Genomic DNA, 20,800 nt, shown 5'->3' with positions numbered 1-20,800 from the left:
TATCCAGAAAACCCCAGGTCCCACACTTTCCAGATCCTGTACTTTGATCTCCTTTTACTGTTTGCTTAAAAAAAAAAGGTATTTGCTAAAATCGTTCCTTCATTAGTGTGTGTTTCTTTGTTCATGTGGAATAGGTGCGGTTTTGTGATTTGTGCCAGTGCAGGGGGGTGAATACTTTTGCTTCTCACAATGAGTGTAAGTGGTGATGTCAGGGGCAGGGGAACCCGTTCTCATTACATAGAGTTGCTACAAGAAATCTATTGGAATCTTATTCTATTCTTTTTGTTGATCCGCCCCATCATAGGTGGATTTTAATGAAGGTTTGGGGAGGCCCTAATTCCCCAGTAAATTGAATTAAGCCTGCAGCATTATACTACACAGGTGTTTAAAGTGGACCTGTCACCCAGACACAAACATCTGTATAATAAAAGTCCTTTTCGAATTAAACATGAAATCCAATTTCTATTTTTTATTAAAGCATTCATAGCTGTTGTAAGCTCATTTAAAAATCTCAGCTGTCAATCAAATATTATCTGCCCCTCCTCTATGCCATGGGCATAGAGGTTGGGCAGACAATTGCTTTCAATTTCTATTCATTACTTCCTACATGTCACTGCTCTCCACACATTCCCCAGTACTCTTCACCATTTAAAGGAAAACTATACCCCCAAAATGAACACTTAAGCAACAGTTCATATCATATTAAGTGGCATATTAAAGAATCTTACCAAACTGGAATATATATTTAAGTAAATATTGCCCTTTTACATCTCTTGCCTTGAGCCACCATTTCGTGATGGTCTGTGTGCTGCCTCAGAGATCACCTGACCAGAAATACTGCAGCTCTAACTGTAACAGGAAGAAGTGTGGAAGCAAAAGACACAACTCTGTCTGTTAATTGGCTCATGTGACCTAACATGTATGGTTTGTTGGTATGTTTGTGAGTACAGTGAATCCTACGATCTCAAGAGGCGGCCCTTATTTTTTAAAATGGCAATTTTCTATTTATGATTACCCAATGGCACACACTACTAGTAAAGTATATTATTATGAAAATGGTTTATTTACATGAAGCAGGATTTTACATATGAGCTGTTTTATGCAATATCTTTTTATAGAGACATACATTGTTTGGGGGGAATAGTTTTCCTTTAATTGTGTAGTCAGGGCATGGGGATGGACAGCAGGTCCCCCATTCTGGTGCACAAACAAGATTCTGAGATGATACAAGGCTTGTCTTGATAAGTGTCCACAAAATGGCTCCTGCCTGCTTGTTATAATTATGAGTTCCTAGACTGAAGGAAACGAGGGATGCCCCGAATCCACGATTTTGGATTCGGCCGAACCCCGAATCCTTTGTGAAAGATTTGGCCGATTACCGATCCGAATCTGAATCCTAATTTGCATATGCAAATTAGGGGGAAGGGGAAAACCTTTTTTACTTCCTTGTTTTGTGACAAAAAGTCACGCAATTTCGCTCCTTGTCCGTAATTTGCATATGCAAATTAGGATTTGGATTTGGTTCGGCCGGGCAGAAGGATTAGGCCGAATCCTGAACCCAATCCTAGATTCGGTGCATCCCAACAAGATTCAAATAATTTTAATAGTGTATTAAAAGTTAATTTTGCTTGACTAACATGATAGAATAGAATTTTGAATAATTTTGTTGGGTGACGGGTCCCCTTTAACTTATAAACACGAGGGACGCAACAGGTTAAAAGCATACACTGGCAGTGCATTGGTCAGCGTTCTATGGGGAGGGTTAAGAAGTGAAGGGATGCAAGTGGAAGACCGTAATAATCGAGCCACAGTGTTCTCCACCTTGCTGGCAAAGGACTCTTCTTCAGCTCAGACTCTGCTGCTCTTGCCTGTCTTCCTTCCCAGCTGTTGTTATGGAATTCATCATCATACATCAGGTGCTCATTTAGAGGAAGAGCTATAGGCCTGAATGTAGTTGAAAAAATCCCAATTTTAAAGGACCAACATCACTAAAACAAAATTGGGTACATGTATGGGACCTGTTATACAGAATGTTTGGGACCTGGGGCTTTCCGGATAACAGATCTTTTCTTATTTAGTTCTTTGTACCTTAGGTCTACTAGAAAATCATGTAAACATGAAATAAACCCAATAGGCTGGTCCTGCTTTCAATAAGGATAAATTATATCTTAGTTGGGATCAAGTACAATAGAAGCTACTGTTTTATTACGGACAACCTACATTTTTAAAAATGTCCTTTTTATTTGAATAAAATGGCGTCTATGGGAGATGGCCTTTCCTTAATTCAGGTCTTTCTGGGTAGTGGGTTTCCAGATAACAGATCCCATACCTGTATTTCAATTACACTGCTACCAACAGAATATAGTTAATAATGTGTGGGATAAAATTTTTTTGGTAAGTCTAGCATGGTAACGGTCATTGTAGTCATGACACATTTTAGCCTCCCCAAACAAAAAAATCTGCATCCGCCTATGCGCCCCATCAATCTTCACTTTTCCCCCCTATCTATTCCTCTTGTTATGAGATGTAGGTCTGAGTTATAAACCCTGAGCAGATAAGAGTGCAGTGATTTTTGGGTGCACTGGCAGCCGGGGTGGCAGAAATGGTCTTTTACTCTCATGTGAAGTCGGGTGCAAGAAATCACTGGCATTCCGTGAGTGACCAACAGGTGCCTGTTTGGGAAAGCTGCCTGTAACATTCCCCAGCGACTAAATCAGCTGACAGTTACTCATGCAGCCCAGCAGGCACTGGGAGAGACTCACATCTGGCCCCGGACTAAAACAAACACTACTTTCAGAGCACATTTTAGCTCATCGTGCTGTAATAAGCCTGAGCGTAGGTTACTCACATAATGGTGTATGGACGCCAACATTCCCTGCACAAGTCACCATTGCAAATGTCCACTCGCACACTTTCTTGTTAAATGTAATGTTGGCCCCCCAAAAAATATTTTTTTAGCCTAAGAAAACATAATTTTAATCAGCTTTGCTACATACATTCATTACACTGGTGTTTATGGTGTTTAAAGAAGTGGTTTACCTTTAAGTTAACTTATAATATGTTATAGTATGGCCAATTCTAATCAACTTTTTTTAATTGGTCTTCATCATTTATTTTTTTTATAGTTTAATTATTTTGCTTCTTCTTCTGACTCTTTCCAGCTTTAAAATGGGAGTCACTGACCCCTTCTAAAAACAAATGCTCTGTAAGGCTACACATGTATTGTTATTGCTAATTTTTATTACTCATAAGCCTCTCCTATTCATATTCCAGTCTCTTATTCAAATCAATGCATAGTTGTTAGGGGAATTTCGACCCTAGCAACCAGATGGAAGATGAAAGTGCAAACTGGAGAGCTGCTGAATAAAAAGTTGGAAGCAAAACCAGCCTATTGGGTTTATTTAATGTTTTAAATGAATTTCTAGTAGACTTAAGGCATGAAGACCCAAATCACGGAAATATCCGTTATCCGGAAAACCCCAGGTCCAGAGCTTTCTGGATAACAGGTCCCATACCTGTACAATAAATTATACAGTAGTGTGTGTATAGCAGCAAGTCGGCATCCCTAATATTAGGGATGCATCGAATACAGGATTTTCAGCCTTTTTCAGCAGGATTCAGATTCGGCCGAACCGAATCTTAATTTGCGTATGCAAATTATGGGCAGGGAGGGAATTGGGGGACTTTTTGGCACAAAACAAGGAAGTATGTATTCCCCTTCCCACCCCTAATTTGCATATGCAAATTAGGATTCTGATTCGGTTAGGTATTCGGCCGGATCTTTTGCGAAGGATTCGGGGGTTCGGCCGAATCCAAAATAGTGGATTTCGTGCATCCTTACCTAATTTGCTGTGCACAGTAACCACTAGACTTTATGAATTGAGGAAAAGCTATTGAGTGAGTGTCCTGTGTGGTTGTTGGAGCTGTTGATACAAACAGGGGAATGTGCTGTTGTCTCTTGTACGTTTTGTGTTTATTGCTCTAGCGACCTGGCCACTCTGCCCTAACATTGCCCGGTGCATGGATTTCGGCCGGTAGCCTAACAACATGTTGTGTTGATGTTCCAGTTTGTTGCTTGTGTGTTTAGTTCCCTGCAATTGCACACTGAATAAACGCTAGGCTGTTGCTGTTCAATCTGTACACTGCAGCGAGTGTGAAAGGAAGATGCTGTATGTTGAACAGAGCCTGTTTATAGGGCATTACAACTGGCAAGTGCAGAAGAAATAGACTCAGTGATAGGTAGATTGTGAAACCAGTGCTGTTGGGACCTTGGGGAGGTACGCTTTCTACCTATGATCATGTGTATATGTGACTAGATTAACGAGTTTTTGTAGAGAATGATCCTTGTTAAATTCATGTTTAATATAGAAAAAAAAATACAAATTTACTCACCTCATATATATATCTAATATATCTATCTATATATCTACATATATCTATCTATTTATATATAAAACAAAATATAACATTCATTACTCAACACTATATGATTAATCAAATATGCATAATATCAATCATAAATATGTATTCTATTGAGTAAAATAATCATACGTTATCATTAATAAACCTGAATATTCTTATAGTTAATATTCATCATATTTGAAAATCCGACACACTATATATATATATATATATATATATATATATATATATATATATATATATATATATATATATATATATATATATATATATATATATATATATATATATATATATATATATATAAACACACACACACACACACACACACACACACACACACACACACACACACACACACACACACACACACACACACACATATCTCTCTCTCTCGCGACGATTCTTCTTGCCGAACGACCAATTTTAGGGAAGTCCGACCAATCCTTCGAAATTATCGTGCGGTTAGTGGGATTCGAACGATTGTACATCTTACGATTTTTCGGCCGACATCTCTCAGGAAATTGATCGGCCAGGTCAAAAAACTTTGTCGGTCCCAGTGCAATCTCTCTATGTTTGCAGGGCCAAGCAGGCAGCTCCCCTTTGTTTTCCTGGCAAATTGGTCTTTTTAGTTGATGGTAAATTCATACGATTGTTCTGAGAAGATCGTGGTCTCACAATCAGGATCTGATCTTTTAAAAATCTCAACATCTATGGCCAGCTTTACCCCTTATTTCTCTGCTGCAGTAAAAGCCAGGTGTGTACCTGGGTGGAATGGGAAGGCCCACCCTGTACTTTCCCTCCCATTCCAGAGTCCGGGCCCTGAAAAACTAAGAAAACACAGCAACTAGTGGTGCTGCCAAATAATCCCCAGACTCCTTCCCTGACACACACACACACTGCTTAAATAATGGGGAAATATAACTCCGGTCAAGGACCCAGCCCTGGTGTCCGCTACAATGTATATAGATAGATATACAGATATGGGAACCATTATCCATAAACCCGTTATACAGAAAGCTCCGTTAGACTCAGTTTTATCTAAATAATCCAAATATTTAAAAACAATTTCCTTTTTTCTGTGTAATAATAAAACAGTAGCTTGTACTTGATCCCAACTAAGATATAATTAATCATTATTGGAAGCAAAACCAGACTATTGGTTTTATTTAATGTTTACATGATTTTCTAGTAGACCTATGGTATGAAGATCCAAAGTACAGAAAGATCCCTTATCCGTTAAACCACAGCTCTCGAGCATTCAGGATAACAGGTCACATATATATACACACGCACAGACACACAGGTATATGTTTTCTCCATTTAATTACTGCATGATTAGACAAACATTGCACTAGGAACATCAGTGGGATCCGCCACCTGTCGATGTTAATGAAATATTCTTCTCTTGGCTGATTTACCGTATATACCCGAGTATAAGCCGAGTTTTTCAGCATCCAAAATGTGCTGAAAAAGTCTACCTCGGCTTATACTCGGGTCAGCGGTATCCCACCCGCGTAGCTGAGATTGCAGTCACTTTTAATCATTCCTATACCAACAGTACACTTGGGGAGAGACTGCAATATCCCACAATGCCCTCTGTTGGTTATATGAAAGAATAACAGTGCGCCCTCTGTTGGTTATATGAAAGATTAACAGTGACTTCAATATCACACAGCGCCATCTGTTTATATGAAAGAATAACAGTGACTGCAATATCACACAGCGCCATCTGTTGGTTATATGAAAGAATAACAGTGACTGCAATATCACACAGCGCCATCTGTTGGTTGTATGAAAGAATAACCGTGCGCCCTCTGTTGGTTATATGAAAGATTAACAGTGACTGCAATATCACACAGCGCCATCTGTTGGTTGGGTGCCCCCTCTGTTGGTTATATTAAAGAATAACAGTGACTGCAATATCACACAGCACCCTCTGTTGGTTATATGAAAGAATAACAGTGCGCCCTCTGGTTATATGAAAGAACAGTGACTGCAATATCACACAGTGCCCTCTGTTGGTTATATGAAAGAATAACAGTGACTGCAATATCATACAGCGCCATCTGTTGGTTATATGAAAGATTAACAGTGACTGCAATATCACACAGCGCCCTCTGTTGGTTATATGAAAGAATAACAGTGACTGCAATATCATACAGCGCCATCTGTTGGTTATATGAAAGATTAACAGTGACTGCAATATCACACAGCGCCCTCTGTTGGTTATATGAAAGAATAACAGTGACTGCAATATCACACAGCGCCATCTGTTGGTTATACGAAAGATTAACAGTGATGGCAATATCAAACAGCACCCTCTGCACATGGTAGTGGGACAGTGGGACAATGCACACAGTAATCCGTTTCTCTGTCACCATCAACTTTGCAAAGAAGTCCGGTTGATCGCTGGGGGGGTCGCTTTGGCAGAATGTGCGCTGCTGGGAGACAGGGCTGTAGTTGTGTCTAGGCTTATACTAGAGTCAATAAGTTTTCCCAGTTTTCGTAGGTAAAATTAGGTACCTCGGCTTATACTCGGGTCGGCTTATACTCGAGTATATACGGTACTACTTTCTTGGTCTGTGATACTGATTTTGATCTAACTGTCAATGAATATCTGACACCCAACTGCTGCATGAAGAGAGAATGAAAAGAAACAGATGCAGAGAGAAGGATAGTGAACATAAACTTGATAATTTCAGAAACATTACAGAATTTTCAATTGATTATATTTAGAAAACTTCTTCTTTCAGTATGCCGAAGCTTATCTTGAATTTTTATTTTTGCCATAGTTCCCCTTTAAAAACTATATATAAAAATAAAGACCAATTGAAAATTTGCTTAGAATTAGGTATTCCATAACATACTAAAAGTTAACTAAAAGGCGGCTGACTCATTCCCCACAGACCACGTCAGCAGCTTATTGACCCATATATGGGGCACATCGCCGGGCCTGCCTGACCAATATCTTCCAAAAACTGGCAAGATATCAACCGGGTTTCACAATCCCATCTGACAGTGGTGGTCCTTGTTTGATGTGCCTCCTGTATTGGCCAGTGTTTGTATGTCATCTGTGTGTTTTATGTATATACTCTTCTGTTGCAGCTAGGGATGCAACGAATCCACTATTTTGGATTCTGCCGAATCCCCGAATCCTTCACTAAAGATTTTGCCGAATACCGAACCAAATCCTAATTTGCATATGCAAATTAGGGGTGAGAAGGGGAAGACCGTTTTTACTTCCTTGTTTTGTCACAAAAAGTCACACGATTTGTGACATATGCAAATTAGGATTTTTATTCAGTTCGGCCTGGGAAGAAGGATTTGGCCGAATCCGAATCCTGCTGAAAAAGGCCGCATCCCGAACCGAATCCTGGATTTGGTGCATCCCTAGTTGCAGCCCTGCTAATATGTCATCTCTATGAATACATGTTAATTACCATAGCAGTCTAGGGCAATTGCAGGATTTTAGCATGGATGCAACCATATATGTTACCAAGAAGTATGTCTGCTGTAGTAGTTTAACGGTATAGTGTCTGTTTAAATTGAGAACCGTTGCAGTGGCCAGTTCTGTTAGTTATTCATTAGAAATACCAATGGTTTTTGTTACTTAATATTAAGAAGATCTATAACTATTCTTCTGCTATTTATATGTTTGTGATCGAAGTGTTACATCTGCAAGATCTTGTACATTTTTAGATTCGCAGTTTATGATAGATTTTTATTTTTTTTTGCCCTCTACAGATGAAGTGGCTGCAGACATGGTTGCAGAAGAATCAGGTCCTGGTGCACAGAATAGTCCATATCAACTCCGCAGAAAAACTCTCGTTCCCAAAAGAACCGCTTGTCCAGCAAAAAGCAGCATGGAGGTGAGTAAGCAATGGCGCTGCCCGTTTATCAAGCATGGCCATGATTAAGTTACCTTGTGCACGAAATGCATCCGGCATAATGGCCTTAATGGATAAATAACATCAAATTTTAAGTGACATTCTGCTGGCCAACTGGTACACAAAAGCCACTTTGCATTTGAAGTCTTTGCCTTCTGAAGCTACAGCCTCAGGGCTTACACTCCCAGACCACCCATCGACCATTGTGAGCATAATTACTTTGTCAGCTTCTAAATTTACCTGCACATCTTACCGTGAGCCCAAGGTATTTATACCTATAATATTCAGGTAGATCCCAGTGGTACATTTGTTTATTTGTTGCAAGTTTTTTTTGATACGCTGTTCCAAGTCTCTTTTTCCTGACTGAAAACTTGGATGACTTAATTGTATCCTTTCTTGGATATTACGTGAGCCCAATGTGTTTACATTTTGCTTATTCAACATTTGTACAGCAATGATACCCAGGCACACCAGTTAAAGGAACAGTAACATCAAACATGGAAGTGTTTTACAGTAATAAAAATATAATAGTTTTTGCCCTGCACTGGTAAAACTGCTGTGTTTGCATCATAAACTCTACTATAGTTTATATAAACAAGCTGCTGTGTAGTCATGGGGGCAGCCATTCAAACACAGGATACACAGTAGATAACAGATAAGTACTACTATAGTTTATATATAAACAAGCTGCTGTGTAGCCATGGGGCAGACATTCAAGCACAGGATACACAGTAGATAACGGATAAGAACTACTATAGTTTATATAAATAAGCTGATGTGTAGCCATGGGCACAGCCATTCAAGAACAGGGTACACAGCAGATAACCGATAAAACACCACTGTATTGGTTAGGGCTTATCTGTTATGTGCTGTGTATCCTGTGCCTTTTCTTTTTTTTCTGAAGCAAACACGACAGTTGTACCAGTGCAGGGCAACACTATATTATCTTAATTAGCTTAAGGGACTGCAAAAATGCTAATGTCAAAAACTCACATGAAAAACCACAGGGGAAAAAAAACCAAAACTCTAATGATCGAATTTTCGGATACAACCCCTCAAATCAACCACAAAAACTTGATCTGTGCCTAGGACAACTCCCATTGACTTCAACATGACCTCACCTGCTTTTAGAAGGCGAATTTTTACATTTGAATTTTAGGTATTTTTTTGGCTTATTAAAGGGATTCTGTCATTATTTTTATGGTGTTCTTATTTCTAAGTGTTTACATTTAAAATAATTCACTCTACCATGTAAAATTTCATTCCTAACCCAACAAGTGTTTTTATTTTTAGTTGTAATATTGGTGTGTAGGTGCATCTCAGGTCATTTTGCCTGGTCATGTGCTTTCAGAAAGAGCCAGTGCTGTACTATGGAACTGCTTTCTGGCAGGCTAGTTTCTTCTACTCAATATAACTGAAGGAGTCACACTGAGACATTTTTACTATTGAGTGCTGTTCTTACCAGGCAGCTGTTATCTGGTTACCTTTCCATTGTTCTGTTGTTAGGCTGCTATGGGATGGGGTGATATCACTCCAACTTGCAGTACAGCAGCAAAGAGTGACTGAAGTTTATCAGACCACAAGTCACATGACTGGGTGCGCCAGAGAAACTGAAAATATGTCTAACCCCATGTCGGATTTCAAAAATATAAATATAAAAAAAGTTAGCTTTTTTGAAAAACGGATTTCAGTGCAGAATTCTGCTGGAGCAGCACTATTAACTGATGCGTTTTGAAAAAACATTTTATCCCATGGCCATATCCCTTAAGAACACTTATTTTTTGGTCTTACAGTTCCTTTAAAAGCAAGTTTACACTAGGATGGGATCAGGCAGAAGTCATTAGTCAGGATATAGCAGTTCTTGGCGCTTCTGAGCATGACTGGTGCATGGATAACGTGGCTCATATACATACCATTGATCCCGCTGGCAGCCAGTAGGGCTAATACTATGCAAGTGAATGACAATAGCTGGGGCATGCACAGTAGTCTTTTAAAGCCATGTCCTCATTGATCATTGCTACCCCCTGACTGATTTTAATTGTTGATACAATGAGACATTTTTTTTGTTTAAACTATTGTAATTTGCTTAAACTATTGTAATTTGCAAAGTTGGGCATCTCCTATAAAACAAAATAGAATTTGATTTTCTTTGTGGCTGCTTTCTTTCATGTGCACTTTCAGGAAACTGTGTGTGCAGAGCGGTGGGTGTGTTTGAATAAATACAAAATTAGGCATTTCACACCAATTCAACAGTGCACAACACTGAAACCGAGACCAAACAAGATAAGCATTTAAATTTCTTGTGAGCTGAGAATGACACGGAAGAAATGTATATATAGTTCAGATTTTCATGTGATTTTTTTTTCTTCTCCCCCTGAAGGGTGCTTCTACTTCAGCAACTGAAAACTTTGGCCACAGAGCAAAACGTGCCAGGGTATCTGGAAAATCACAGGATTTGCCGAGTAAGTTCGTTTTAACTCGGGTTATTTTTTCTCCAAATGATTTTATAATTTTATTGTTGATTCATCTGATCTGTTGTGTTCACTTAAAGGAGAACTAAGCCCTAAAAATGAATGTGGCTAAAAATGCCATCTTTTTTTATATAGTGAATAAAGTACCCCCTCTTGTAAAATATAAGGATATTATAAATTACCGAGGTCATGGAACTCAGAGGTAACTTCTAATAATCCTCATATTTTACAACTGGGGGTACTTTATTTATTATAATACACATCATTCATTCACTTCATTGAGTCATGTGACAGAAATGACATCAGAACTCACCGTTTATAAGGATATTCATGGCTTTTGTGTATTATAATGGACTTATTGCACCAGCCTAAAGTTTCAGCTTGTCAATAGCAGCAATGATCCTGGACTTCAAACTGGTCACAGGGGGTCACCATCTTGGAAAGTGTCTGTGACACTCACATGCTCAGTGGGCTCTGAGCAGCTGTTGAGAAGCTAAGCTTAGGGGTCGTCACAAATTATCCAGCAGAAAATGAGGTTGGGCTGTAATGTAAGCTGATGCTACAGGGCTGATTATTAAATTCTGATGCTAATTGCACTGGTTTCTGTGCTGCCATGTGGTAATTATCTGTATTAATTACTAATCAGCCTCATATTGTGACATTTCTATTCTATGTGTACTGTATATTGTGGGTCCCTAAGCTCAGTAAGTGACACCAGCACAGAGCATGTGCAGTGAATCAGCAGAAAAGAAGATGGGGGAGCTACTTTGGAGACACAGATCTTCCCTACTAAAGGGCTGTGATTTCTTTGGCTGGTACAGAATCACAAAACATAATGTACAACATTTCTAGCTACTTTAGTTAGGCTTTAGTTCTCTTTTAAGCCTTAGATGGTTCATATTCATGACATTTTCCCAAATGTCTTTATAGCTAACCATTTTATTTCAAAAAATGGTTTTATAGCCATTCTACTGGATTTTTTGAAAGACATTCTACTCGTGGCTGCATTTAAATCAAAGAAGTCAAACCAACCGTACCCTACTGGTGATAGGGTGTATTGAAGTGCTTAGGGAATGTCCATGTGACAGAATGGTGACTTCTTCATTTTTGTAAAGGGCTGGGGTGGAGCTCCATTATTTTGATAGGTTCAGAGGCCGGGGCAAGAGGCTCCACTGATGATTAAGCCTGTGTGTAGATCCCCCAAATAAGGGCAAGTTGTTGTTGTGCTGTTATTGCTCTAGTAAAAGAGAACTGTGTAAAATAAGCAGTTAAAGGCCACCTCTTGCTTAAAAATTCTTACCCAGTGGGGCTGTGACCTGACAGCAGATAAAAGGCACAATACTGCAAGAGCCCTTTGCTTTGTGTCAAAGGAGCAGCAACACCAAAAAATGATTGTTTCTCTGTTGTCTCAAGGGGGACACAGGGACTATGGGGTTAAGCTCCACCCTCCAGGAGGCAGGACACTTATTCAATGAAAAAAGGGGCGTGCCAGTACTGTGGCTTAACCCCAGGCTAGAGCCAATGTATTCAGTTTTTAAGTGTCCTGCTTACTAGGAGGATGGACAACCTGCAAGCTCCAAGTTTTCAAGCTTCAAGTAGACAGGGGTGCTACCACAATCAGGGTTACCTGTATCTGTTGTGTACACCCCCTCCGTGGGAGGCCCACTGGAGTCATTCCCTGGCCCATAGGCTATAACAGACTCGGTTAGGCATGCCTGCACTCCTTGAGGGGGAGCAGAGGGCCTTACAGTGTGGCTGCATGTGAGTATAAAGGCTACTTTTACCTCACGCTGTGGTTGCTCTCCCCCCTACCCAATCTATTTCTGCTCTGGCTGTTGTGCTGCATGTGGGGAAGGTTTATCTTCTAGGAACACGCTGCTCCAGGGGTACTGTTTAGGCGTCTCCTTACTGTTGGCGCCATTAGCGCTTCAGCGCGCTTCCCCTGGAACGCATGGGTGAGGAGGGGGCGGAACCGCGTTCCAAGCCTCTCTCTCATGCCGCATCTCGCGCCCTTTCCATTGCGGCGGCCATTTTGCGCTCCTCAACAAGCTTCTCTCCTTCCCTTTAGTAACTATTGAGCGCATCCTTCTCTCTAGTGCCTCTACAGAGTCCGTTTTTGCAGCGCATTGCCCTTGCAGCAGCCTATACTTTTGGGGACAAAGCTACCTTACTCCAGTGCACACAGCCAGTTATTCAGCAGGTACCACAGACACTGCTTATGGCAGAAGGTAAGTCTGGGGGACTATTCCCCAGGGCTGGGGGGGGCAGAGCACCAGCAACAGCAGGACAAATCACCTATTTTGCCTGCAAGAATTGCCAATCCAAAATCCCAGGGGGACAGGGGGAACCCCTTTGCAGATCTTGCTCCAAGGGAGCTTCTGTTGTACCTGGTTCAGGGGGCTCTCACCTCCCTCACACAGAACTATCGGGCCCCCCATCAGGAGACGACACTCCTCAAGACAACGCAGCCGGGCCATCTTCAGAACCCCCTGCTCCTCTGTGGGCTCTGCAACTCTCACAGTCTCTGGCCTCCCTGCAAAATCTACCTGCCCTCGCAGATAATTTGGGTAAAGCCTTGACCAGACTGGGGCATAAGTCCAGCGGAAAACGCAAGAGACCAGAGCCTTCCAGACCACGCACAGGGACCCACACTCCCTCTGATGGTTCAACTGTGGGAGGGGATTCCTCCCATTCAGAGGGCGAACTTCTCCCCTCAGAGGTGTCGTCGGAGGATGAAGAGGAACTTGAGGATGAGGCTAAAGGCCACGATGTCCAACACGATATCGAACATATCATCAAAGGTGTTACTGAGGTGTTAAAAGTTTCTCAGTCAAAGGAACAGGCGCAAACTTCCAGCTTGTTCAAAAGACAACACAAATCCTCGGTTTGTTTCCCATCTCACGATCAGCTCTTAGCTATCATACAAGAAGAGTGGAATTTTCCGGAACGAAAATTTCAAGCCACTCGTAAATTCTCCAAATCCTATCCCTTCTCCAAGGAATTGGTGGACAAATGGTCTATGCCCCCTACAGTCGATGCTCGGGCCTCTTCGTTTTGACGGGTTGGCTATTGAGGCGGCCATCTGGCAACGACAGGGAATAGCGGAGGATGTCATTGCTACTATGCTGCAATCACGCAAGCCCACTTCGTCTAAAGCTTATCACAGAGTTTGGCGCAACTATTGGAATTGGTGCAACGACACCGCCATTCCCATATCCAGCCCCTTTTCCTTCACGGACTGTAACATCCCTAGAGTGCTGTCTTTTCTCCAACGGGGTCTGCAGTTGGGCCTGAAGCTCAGTTCCTTGAAAGTTCAAGTTTCTGCTCTATCTGTCTTGTTCCAACACCGTTTGGCTCTGGATGATTCCGTCCGCACTTTTCTGCAGGGTGTAGCACACATCAGTCCTCCATTCCGTCCACCAGTCCCCGGCTGGGACCTGAATACTGTTTTGGATGCTCTCTTGGATCCCCCCTTCGAACCTCTCGGGACTGTCTCTGAACAATGGCTTACCTGGAAAGTTGTCTTCCTCGTGGCAATATCATCAACTCGGAGAGTGTCTGAACTCGGTGCCTTATCCTGCGATCCTGCCTTCCTCGTCTTCCACAAAGACAAAGCGGTGCTCCGCACCTTACCGTCCTTTCTGCCTAAGGTGGTTTCATCCTTCCACATAAATCAGGAGATCGTTCTACCCTCACTCTGCCCGGATCCCAAGAACGACAAGGAACGCAGACTTCATGGTCTGGACGTTGTCCGGGCTCCTCGCTGGTATATTCAGAGATCCAAGGATTTTCGACTGTCTCAAAATCTTTTCGTACTGCCCTCTGGGGCCCGCCGCGGTCTGGCAGCATCCAAGACCTCCATTGCTCGATGGTTACGGGAGACCATTCGTCAGGCTTACCTAGCCAAAGGTAAATCTCCGCCGGAGGGCGTCCGAGCCCATTCCACGAGGTCGGTGGGAGCCTCCTGGGCTTGGCGCAACTCGGCTTCTTTGGACCAGATCTGCAGAGCGGCTACCTGGTCCTCCGTTCACACCTTCACAAAATTTTACAAAATTGACACGTTTTCCTCTGCGGAAGCCGCTTTTGGCCGCAAGGTGTTGCACTCTGTGGTGCAATAATGTGTCTTTTCTCTCGCTCCCACCCTGCTGTTCTGGGACTGCTTTGTTAGGTCCCCATAGTCCCTGTGTCCCCCTTGAGACAACAGAGAAAACAGGATTTTTGATACTCACCGTTAAATCTGTTTCTCTGTGGTCGATAGGGGGACACAGGGCTTCCCGCCCTATGCGAGTTTGACCATGTTGGTCTGTGTGGAATTTCTTCCTGAGTTATCTGTTCTGCCGTTAATATATTTTTATGAGCATTACTTATGTTCTTTGGTTAGCAGGTCTTTGGTACCAACTGAATACATTGGCTCTAGCCTGGGGTTAAGCCACAGTACTGGCACGCCCCTTTTTTCATTGAATAAGTGTCCTGCCTCCTGGAGGGTGGAGCTTAACCCCATAGTCCCTGTGTCCCCCTATCGACCACAGAGAAACAGATTTAACGGTGAGTATCAAAAATCCTGTTTTCCAAGTAATGACAATATAATGTAGTGTTGTGCAGCACTGATACAACTGGTGTGTTTGATTCAGAAATTCTACTATAGTTTATATAAATAAGCTGCTGTGTAGTCATGAGGGCAGCCATTCAAGCACAGGATACACCGTAGATCACAAATAAGTACTACTGTAGTTTATATAAACAAGCTGCTGTGTAGCCATGGGGGCAGCCATTCTAGCACAGGATACACAGTAGATAACAGATAAGTACTACTATAGTTTATATAAACAAGCTGCTGTGTAGCCATGGGGGCAGCCATTCAAGCACAGGATACACAGTAGATAACAGATAAGTACTACTATAGTTTATATAAACAAGCTGCTGTGTAGCCACAAGGGCAGCCATTGAAGCACAGAATACACAGTAGATAACAGATAAGTTCTGAAGAATCCCATTGTATAATAGCTTATCTGCTGTGTATCCTTTGCCTTTTCTCCATTTTAAGCTTTGAATGGCTTTGTTTGAATGACTATAGTTTTGTCTCTGAAGCAAACACACCAGTTTTACCAGTGCAGGGCAACATTACATTATATTATTGGTAACCAGGCAGTAACTAATCAGTGGAAACCAAGAGAGTTGAAAAGCATAAAGTAGTTTTCTGGCTATTATGGTAGACACCCAGTCACCCAGTTTTTATTTTTGAAAAGTGAGCAACCCCTTTAAAGGAATTGTTCAGTATAAACACTTTATTCAGCTGAGTTTTCTGATTGTTCACCAATAATACACTCTATTCAATCCAGTTTTTTTAAAGCTGAATGTTCCTGTCTCTGGTGGTTGAGTCAGGCAGCTCAGTAATTCAGGCTCAGACTCTAAAACTGTTACAATTTTGCAACAGTAGTTGCTCCATTTCTCAGTAGGATCTATGGGGAATATAAGTGCCGCTATTGTATCAATTGTAACTGCTGCCTTTAAAGAAACTCATCGATTCTGCTCAGCAGTGCCAAAGATGATAAATGTATCAACTAAATATATCAATCTGGAACAGCTACAGTGTCGACGACCCCCCGCGAGCTGCTTTAGAAGTCGAAAAGTTAAACTTCACATTTCAATTTTAAAAAAATGGTCACAAATAGAATGTAATTGGGTAAAGTCTTTATTTCTGGTGAGCAAACCCTTTAAAGTGGCCATACATTAATGTTTTATCTGCCAATTTCAAATTGTATTGGTTTTTGCATGGGGCCATCCCTCATTTCCTCATCAGGTAAGGACTGCATCTCCTAACAGGTCTGTGTTGGCCAAATCAGGCTAAGATCTTTAGGTGTATGACCAGCTTCACTGTAAACATTTGAAAGGGCATATAGGAAGCAAAATGCTTCCCAGTAACGTTACATGAAATTATAATGCTGGTATTTTCCCAGTATTTAGCCTTTAAAGATTCTTGGAATTGTTGAATCTGAATCCTGCTAAAATCAGTTTGGATTTGGCCGAATCCTGATCTGACTCCTGAATTCGTTCAGCATTCACACAAGCGTATTGGCCATAGACGGAAAGATCCGATCGTACGAATCCTCGATTCGTACAATTTTCAGACAGTGTGTGGCGGGTCAACTTCACTCACTACTTGGTGGTCAGGTCTGATGGAAACTGGCCAGCAGGTGGCGCTAGTCCTGACAAACTTAGTTGTCCGTCCCTGGTATGGACTTCACTTTACATTTATCGTCTCAGATATTGTAATGCACAAGTGTAAACATTGTGGTGTTAGTTGCAGTAGTTTGCATTGGTAATCGGCAGCAATTTGGCAATATGTGTCCTGTGAAGCCTGCGCTCAATTCGTATGATTCTTTTACAGCAGCCCCCGCAGAGCAGTATCTTCAGGAGAAGCTTCCGGATGAGGTGGTCCTAAAGATCTTCTCCTACCTACTGGAGCAGGACCTGTGCAGAGCAGCTTGTGTTTGCAAACGCTTCAGCGAACTTGCCAATGATCCGATTTTATGGTGAGTGGAAGTTCTATGTTACTCTTTTCAGGCTTAAGATGATTTTGTATATCTGATCTATAAATGTAAAATGCAAAGAAGTTTTGGATTTTTTTAGCATATTAAAGGGGAGTGGGTCAAATTCCTTCTCGACAATGGCTTCTCCTAGCTGTCCAAGCTTAAAGGGGAACTATCGCAAAATGAGAGTCATCATACTGAAATAAGAAACTTTCTAAAAATTCTGTTCAGGTTCTGAAATAATCAAGTTTATCTTTAATATCCCTCTCTCTGCATCTTTTTCTCTTCATTCTGTCTTCATTCAGGAGTTGGGTGTCAGATATTCATTGACTGTTAGATCCAATATATCTTATAGGTGGGCTCCTTTTGCTAAGAAGATGCATTAGAGCTCACTCTATAAAAATCACCAGACATCATGTCTCTCTACATGCAGGAGCATCTCTGGAGTACTAGCAACTATTGTATCCGTTCTCTAACAGCTGCCTGTAATGAAACCCAGAGATTCTGCTCAGCAGGGACACAAATAAAAATTGTATCAACTAAATGTATCCATTTAGAACAGTTTACAGGGTCAGCGAAAAAGTCATTATTTCTGGTGATCTATCAAAAAACAACTAGTTGTTCGAAGGTGGACCACCCCTTTAACTTGCAGTGCAGCAGAGAGAGACAAGTTTATCACAGTCACATGGCTGAGGGCACCTGGGAAGCCAAACGGAAAATTTCAAAATAAAATATATAATAAATATAAAATATAATTTTTCCAATGGATTTTAAGTCCCTAGTCCTCCAACATAAATTATTTTCTCTAAGGGTAATTTTCAGCCCGAAAACCAGTTTCGTTCAAGAAATATCACAGGGTCTGGAAATGGTCTCTGCTTGGGATCTCTAAAAACCAATGGAAGCTTACTACAATACCAGACACTGGCACCAGAAAAATGTAAAAGCAGATGTATTCAGGTCGATCTCGACTCCATGTAGCTGCACTCAGGGTCTTTGTCAGGAAGGTACTGCAGGCCACATTTTTTTTTTTTAAACTTGCCTCTCAGCCTTGCTTCCTCCATCCCTATTATAAGGGGATGGTTTTGGTATGTCTCCAGTGGTCCCTGTGTCCCACAGATTTTGCAATTTTGTGTTGCTTCAGTCAACTATGAGGACACACGACCTAGAGTCCTGCGCCGTTCTGTTTTTTGATACCCGTATCTGGCCCAGTCTGATACTCGTGACCTGCAATAGGTCAACTAACATTCCAACCCGGTGGACACACGAAACCGGTAGTAACATCACTCTGAAGTCAAATGTACACAAAAAACAAATGGCACAACCACAAGGGAATGTTGGAGGGATCAGGCCCACGCCTTTGTGGGGTACCCAGCCGGGTTACCCATGATAACCCGCTGGGTACCCAAACTTTTTGCCCTAAACCTGCCGTTTTTGCGACTACCTGACCGATGCAGGACTCCAAGGTAACTTCCCACCCTGGAAGTGCTGGGGATCTGGGTTATCTATTATCTGGATTATCTATTGCCAGTTTGATCTACTTGAGTGTAAATAGTTTCTATACCCCATGGTTCCGGTGTCCCACAGATGACTGAAGATAAAACCGTTTAACGCTGAGTAACAAAATCCCAATTTTTACTTCTTGTTAATTACTTTTTGTTTTGGTTTTAGGAAACGTTTATACATGGAAGTATTTGAATATACACGTCCAATGATGCACCCTGAACCAGGGAAGTTCTACCCAATTAACCCTGAAGAATATGAACACCCAAATCCATGGAAAGAAAGCTTTCAGCAGTTGGTATGGCTTTATTATTTCTTTTATTTAAACTCTAAATATATAACAGACATTTTGTTATATTGTCTTTTATTATAGTGCTGATCATTAACACCAGAGCCTTTATTGTACATCATTTACATCAGTCCCTGCCCCATCTCCATTTATAATCCTAATTCCTTGTCACATTCACTCACAATAGGGTGAATTTAATCAACCGACTTGCCTGTAAAATTGTAAACTAAATTCACTCCATTACTACAGGTGTGGGATCTGTTATCTGGAAACCCGCTATCCAGAAAGCTCAGAATTATGGAATAGTCATCTCCCATAGACTCCATTTTATCTAAATACTGTAATCCAAATTTTAAAAAATGATTTCCCTTTTCTCTATAATAAACAGTAGCTTGTACTTGATCCTAACTAAGATATAATTACCGTATATACTCTAGTACAGTGGTCCCCAACCAGTAGCTCGCGAGCAACATGTTGCTCTCCAACCCTTTGGCTGTTGCTCTCAGTGGCCTCAAAGCAGGTGCTTATTTTTAAATTACTGGCTTGGAGGCAAGTTTTGGCTGCATAAAAACCATGTGTACTGCCAAACAGAGACTCCTGAAGGCTACCAGTCCAGATAGGGGCTACCAAACAGCCAATAACAGCCCTTAGTTGACATCCCCATGGACTTTTTCATGCTTGTGTTGCTCCCCAACTCTTTTTTACATTTAAATGTGGCTCACTAGTAAAAAAGGTTGGGGACCCCTGCTCTAGTATAAGCCTAGGGTGAGTGGGTTAAAGAAATCGGTACATTTCACAAGTCTAAGCCAAGGCAGTTTGTCAGCAATGGAGAATGGGTTGAAGTCTCTTGTACACACACATTACACATATTTATGGTGCCTCAGTCTAGCTATGTGTATCCATCAGTGAAGAGATGGTGTGTGCCATACAGGGGCAGCAGTAATTAGGCATGGTACACCGCTCCTAACACAAAATGGAGGCTTTAAAGGAGAAAGAAAGGCTGGAGACACTTGGGGGTGCCAAACGTTAGGCATCCCCAAGTGATTGTAGCGACTTACCAAAAACCCAGGACCTATAGGAGTGAGCACCACGGAGAAAGCATGCAGCTGCGCATTTCCCTGTACTGGCGCATGCACATTTGAACGAAAAGCCGACTTTACAGTTAAAGTTCGGCTTTTCGTTCTAATGCGCATGCGCAGCTGCGTGAAGACAGAAGTACCGTTAGCTTTCTCCGTGGTGCTCACTCCTATAGGCCCTGGGTTTTTGGTAAGTCGCTACAATCACTTGGGGGTGCCTACCGTTTGGCACCCCCAAGTGTCTCCAGCCTTTCATTCTCATTTAAAGCCTCCATTTTGTGTTAGGAGCTGTGTACCATGCCTAATTACTACTGCCCCTGTATGTCACGTCACAGCTCCTTTCGGTTTTTTACGTACTGACTCGAGTATAAGCCGAGGTAGAGTTTGTCAGCACATTTTTGGTGCTGAAAAACTCGGCTTATACACGAGTATATGCAGTTATCCTTACTGGAAGCAAAACCAGCCTATTGGGGTTATTTAATGTTTACATGTTTTTCTAGTAGACACATTATCTGGAAAACTCCAGGCCCCGAGCATTCTGGATAACAGGTCCCATACCTGCATATGAATTGGCAGTTTTTCTGTGATTGTGTGATGTGCTGCGTGGGTATCGCTTACGTCG

The 20,800-nt window shown here is 41.6% G+C and overlaps 1 protein-coding gene across 2 annotated transcripts in view; it reads left to right on the top strand.

The window, feature by feature from the left end:
* fbxo11.S (F-box protein 11 S homeolog) overlaps window positions 1-20,800 on the top strand; it is a 60,473-nt gene that overhangs the window by 20,429 nt on the left and 19,244 nt on the right. The window contains exons 2-5 of one of the 2 annotated variants that reach the window (XM_018265044.2): window positions 8,170-8,294; window positions 10,693-10,774; window positions 17,175-17,316; window positions 18,982-19,111. In XM_018265044.2, coding sequence (XP_018120533.1) covers window positions 8,170-8,294; window positions 10,693-10,774; window positions 17,175-17,316; window positions 18,982-19,111 — 479 coding nt within the window. Of the gene's footprint in view, window positions 1-8,169; window positions 8,295-10,692; window positions 10,775-17,171; window positions 17,317-18,981; window positions 19,112-20,800 lie in introns of both variants that reach the window. The other variant, XM_018265043.2, reaches the window with a different exon arrangement.

This window comes from Xenopus laevis, chromosome 5S, assembly GCF_017654675.1.
Source record: "Xenopus laevis strain J_2021 chromosome 5S, Xenopus_laevis_v10.1, whole genome shotgun sequence".
Taxonomy (NCBI): domain Eukaryota; kingdom Metazoa; phylum Chordata; class Amphibia; order Anura; family Pipidae; genus Xenopus; species Xenopus laevis.
Note: the sequence above shows the minus strand (reverse complement) of the source record. Positions and strands in the feature narration are given on the sequence as shown.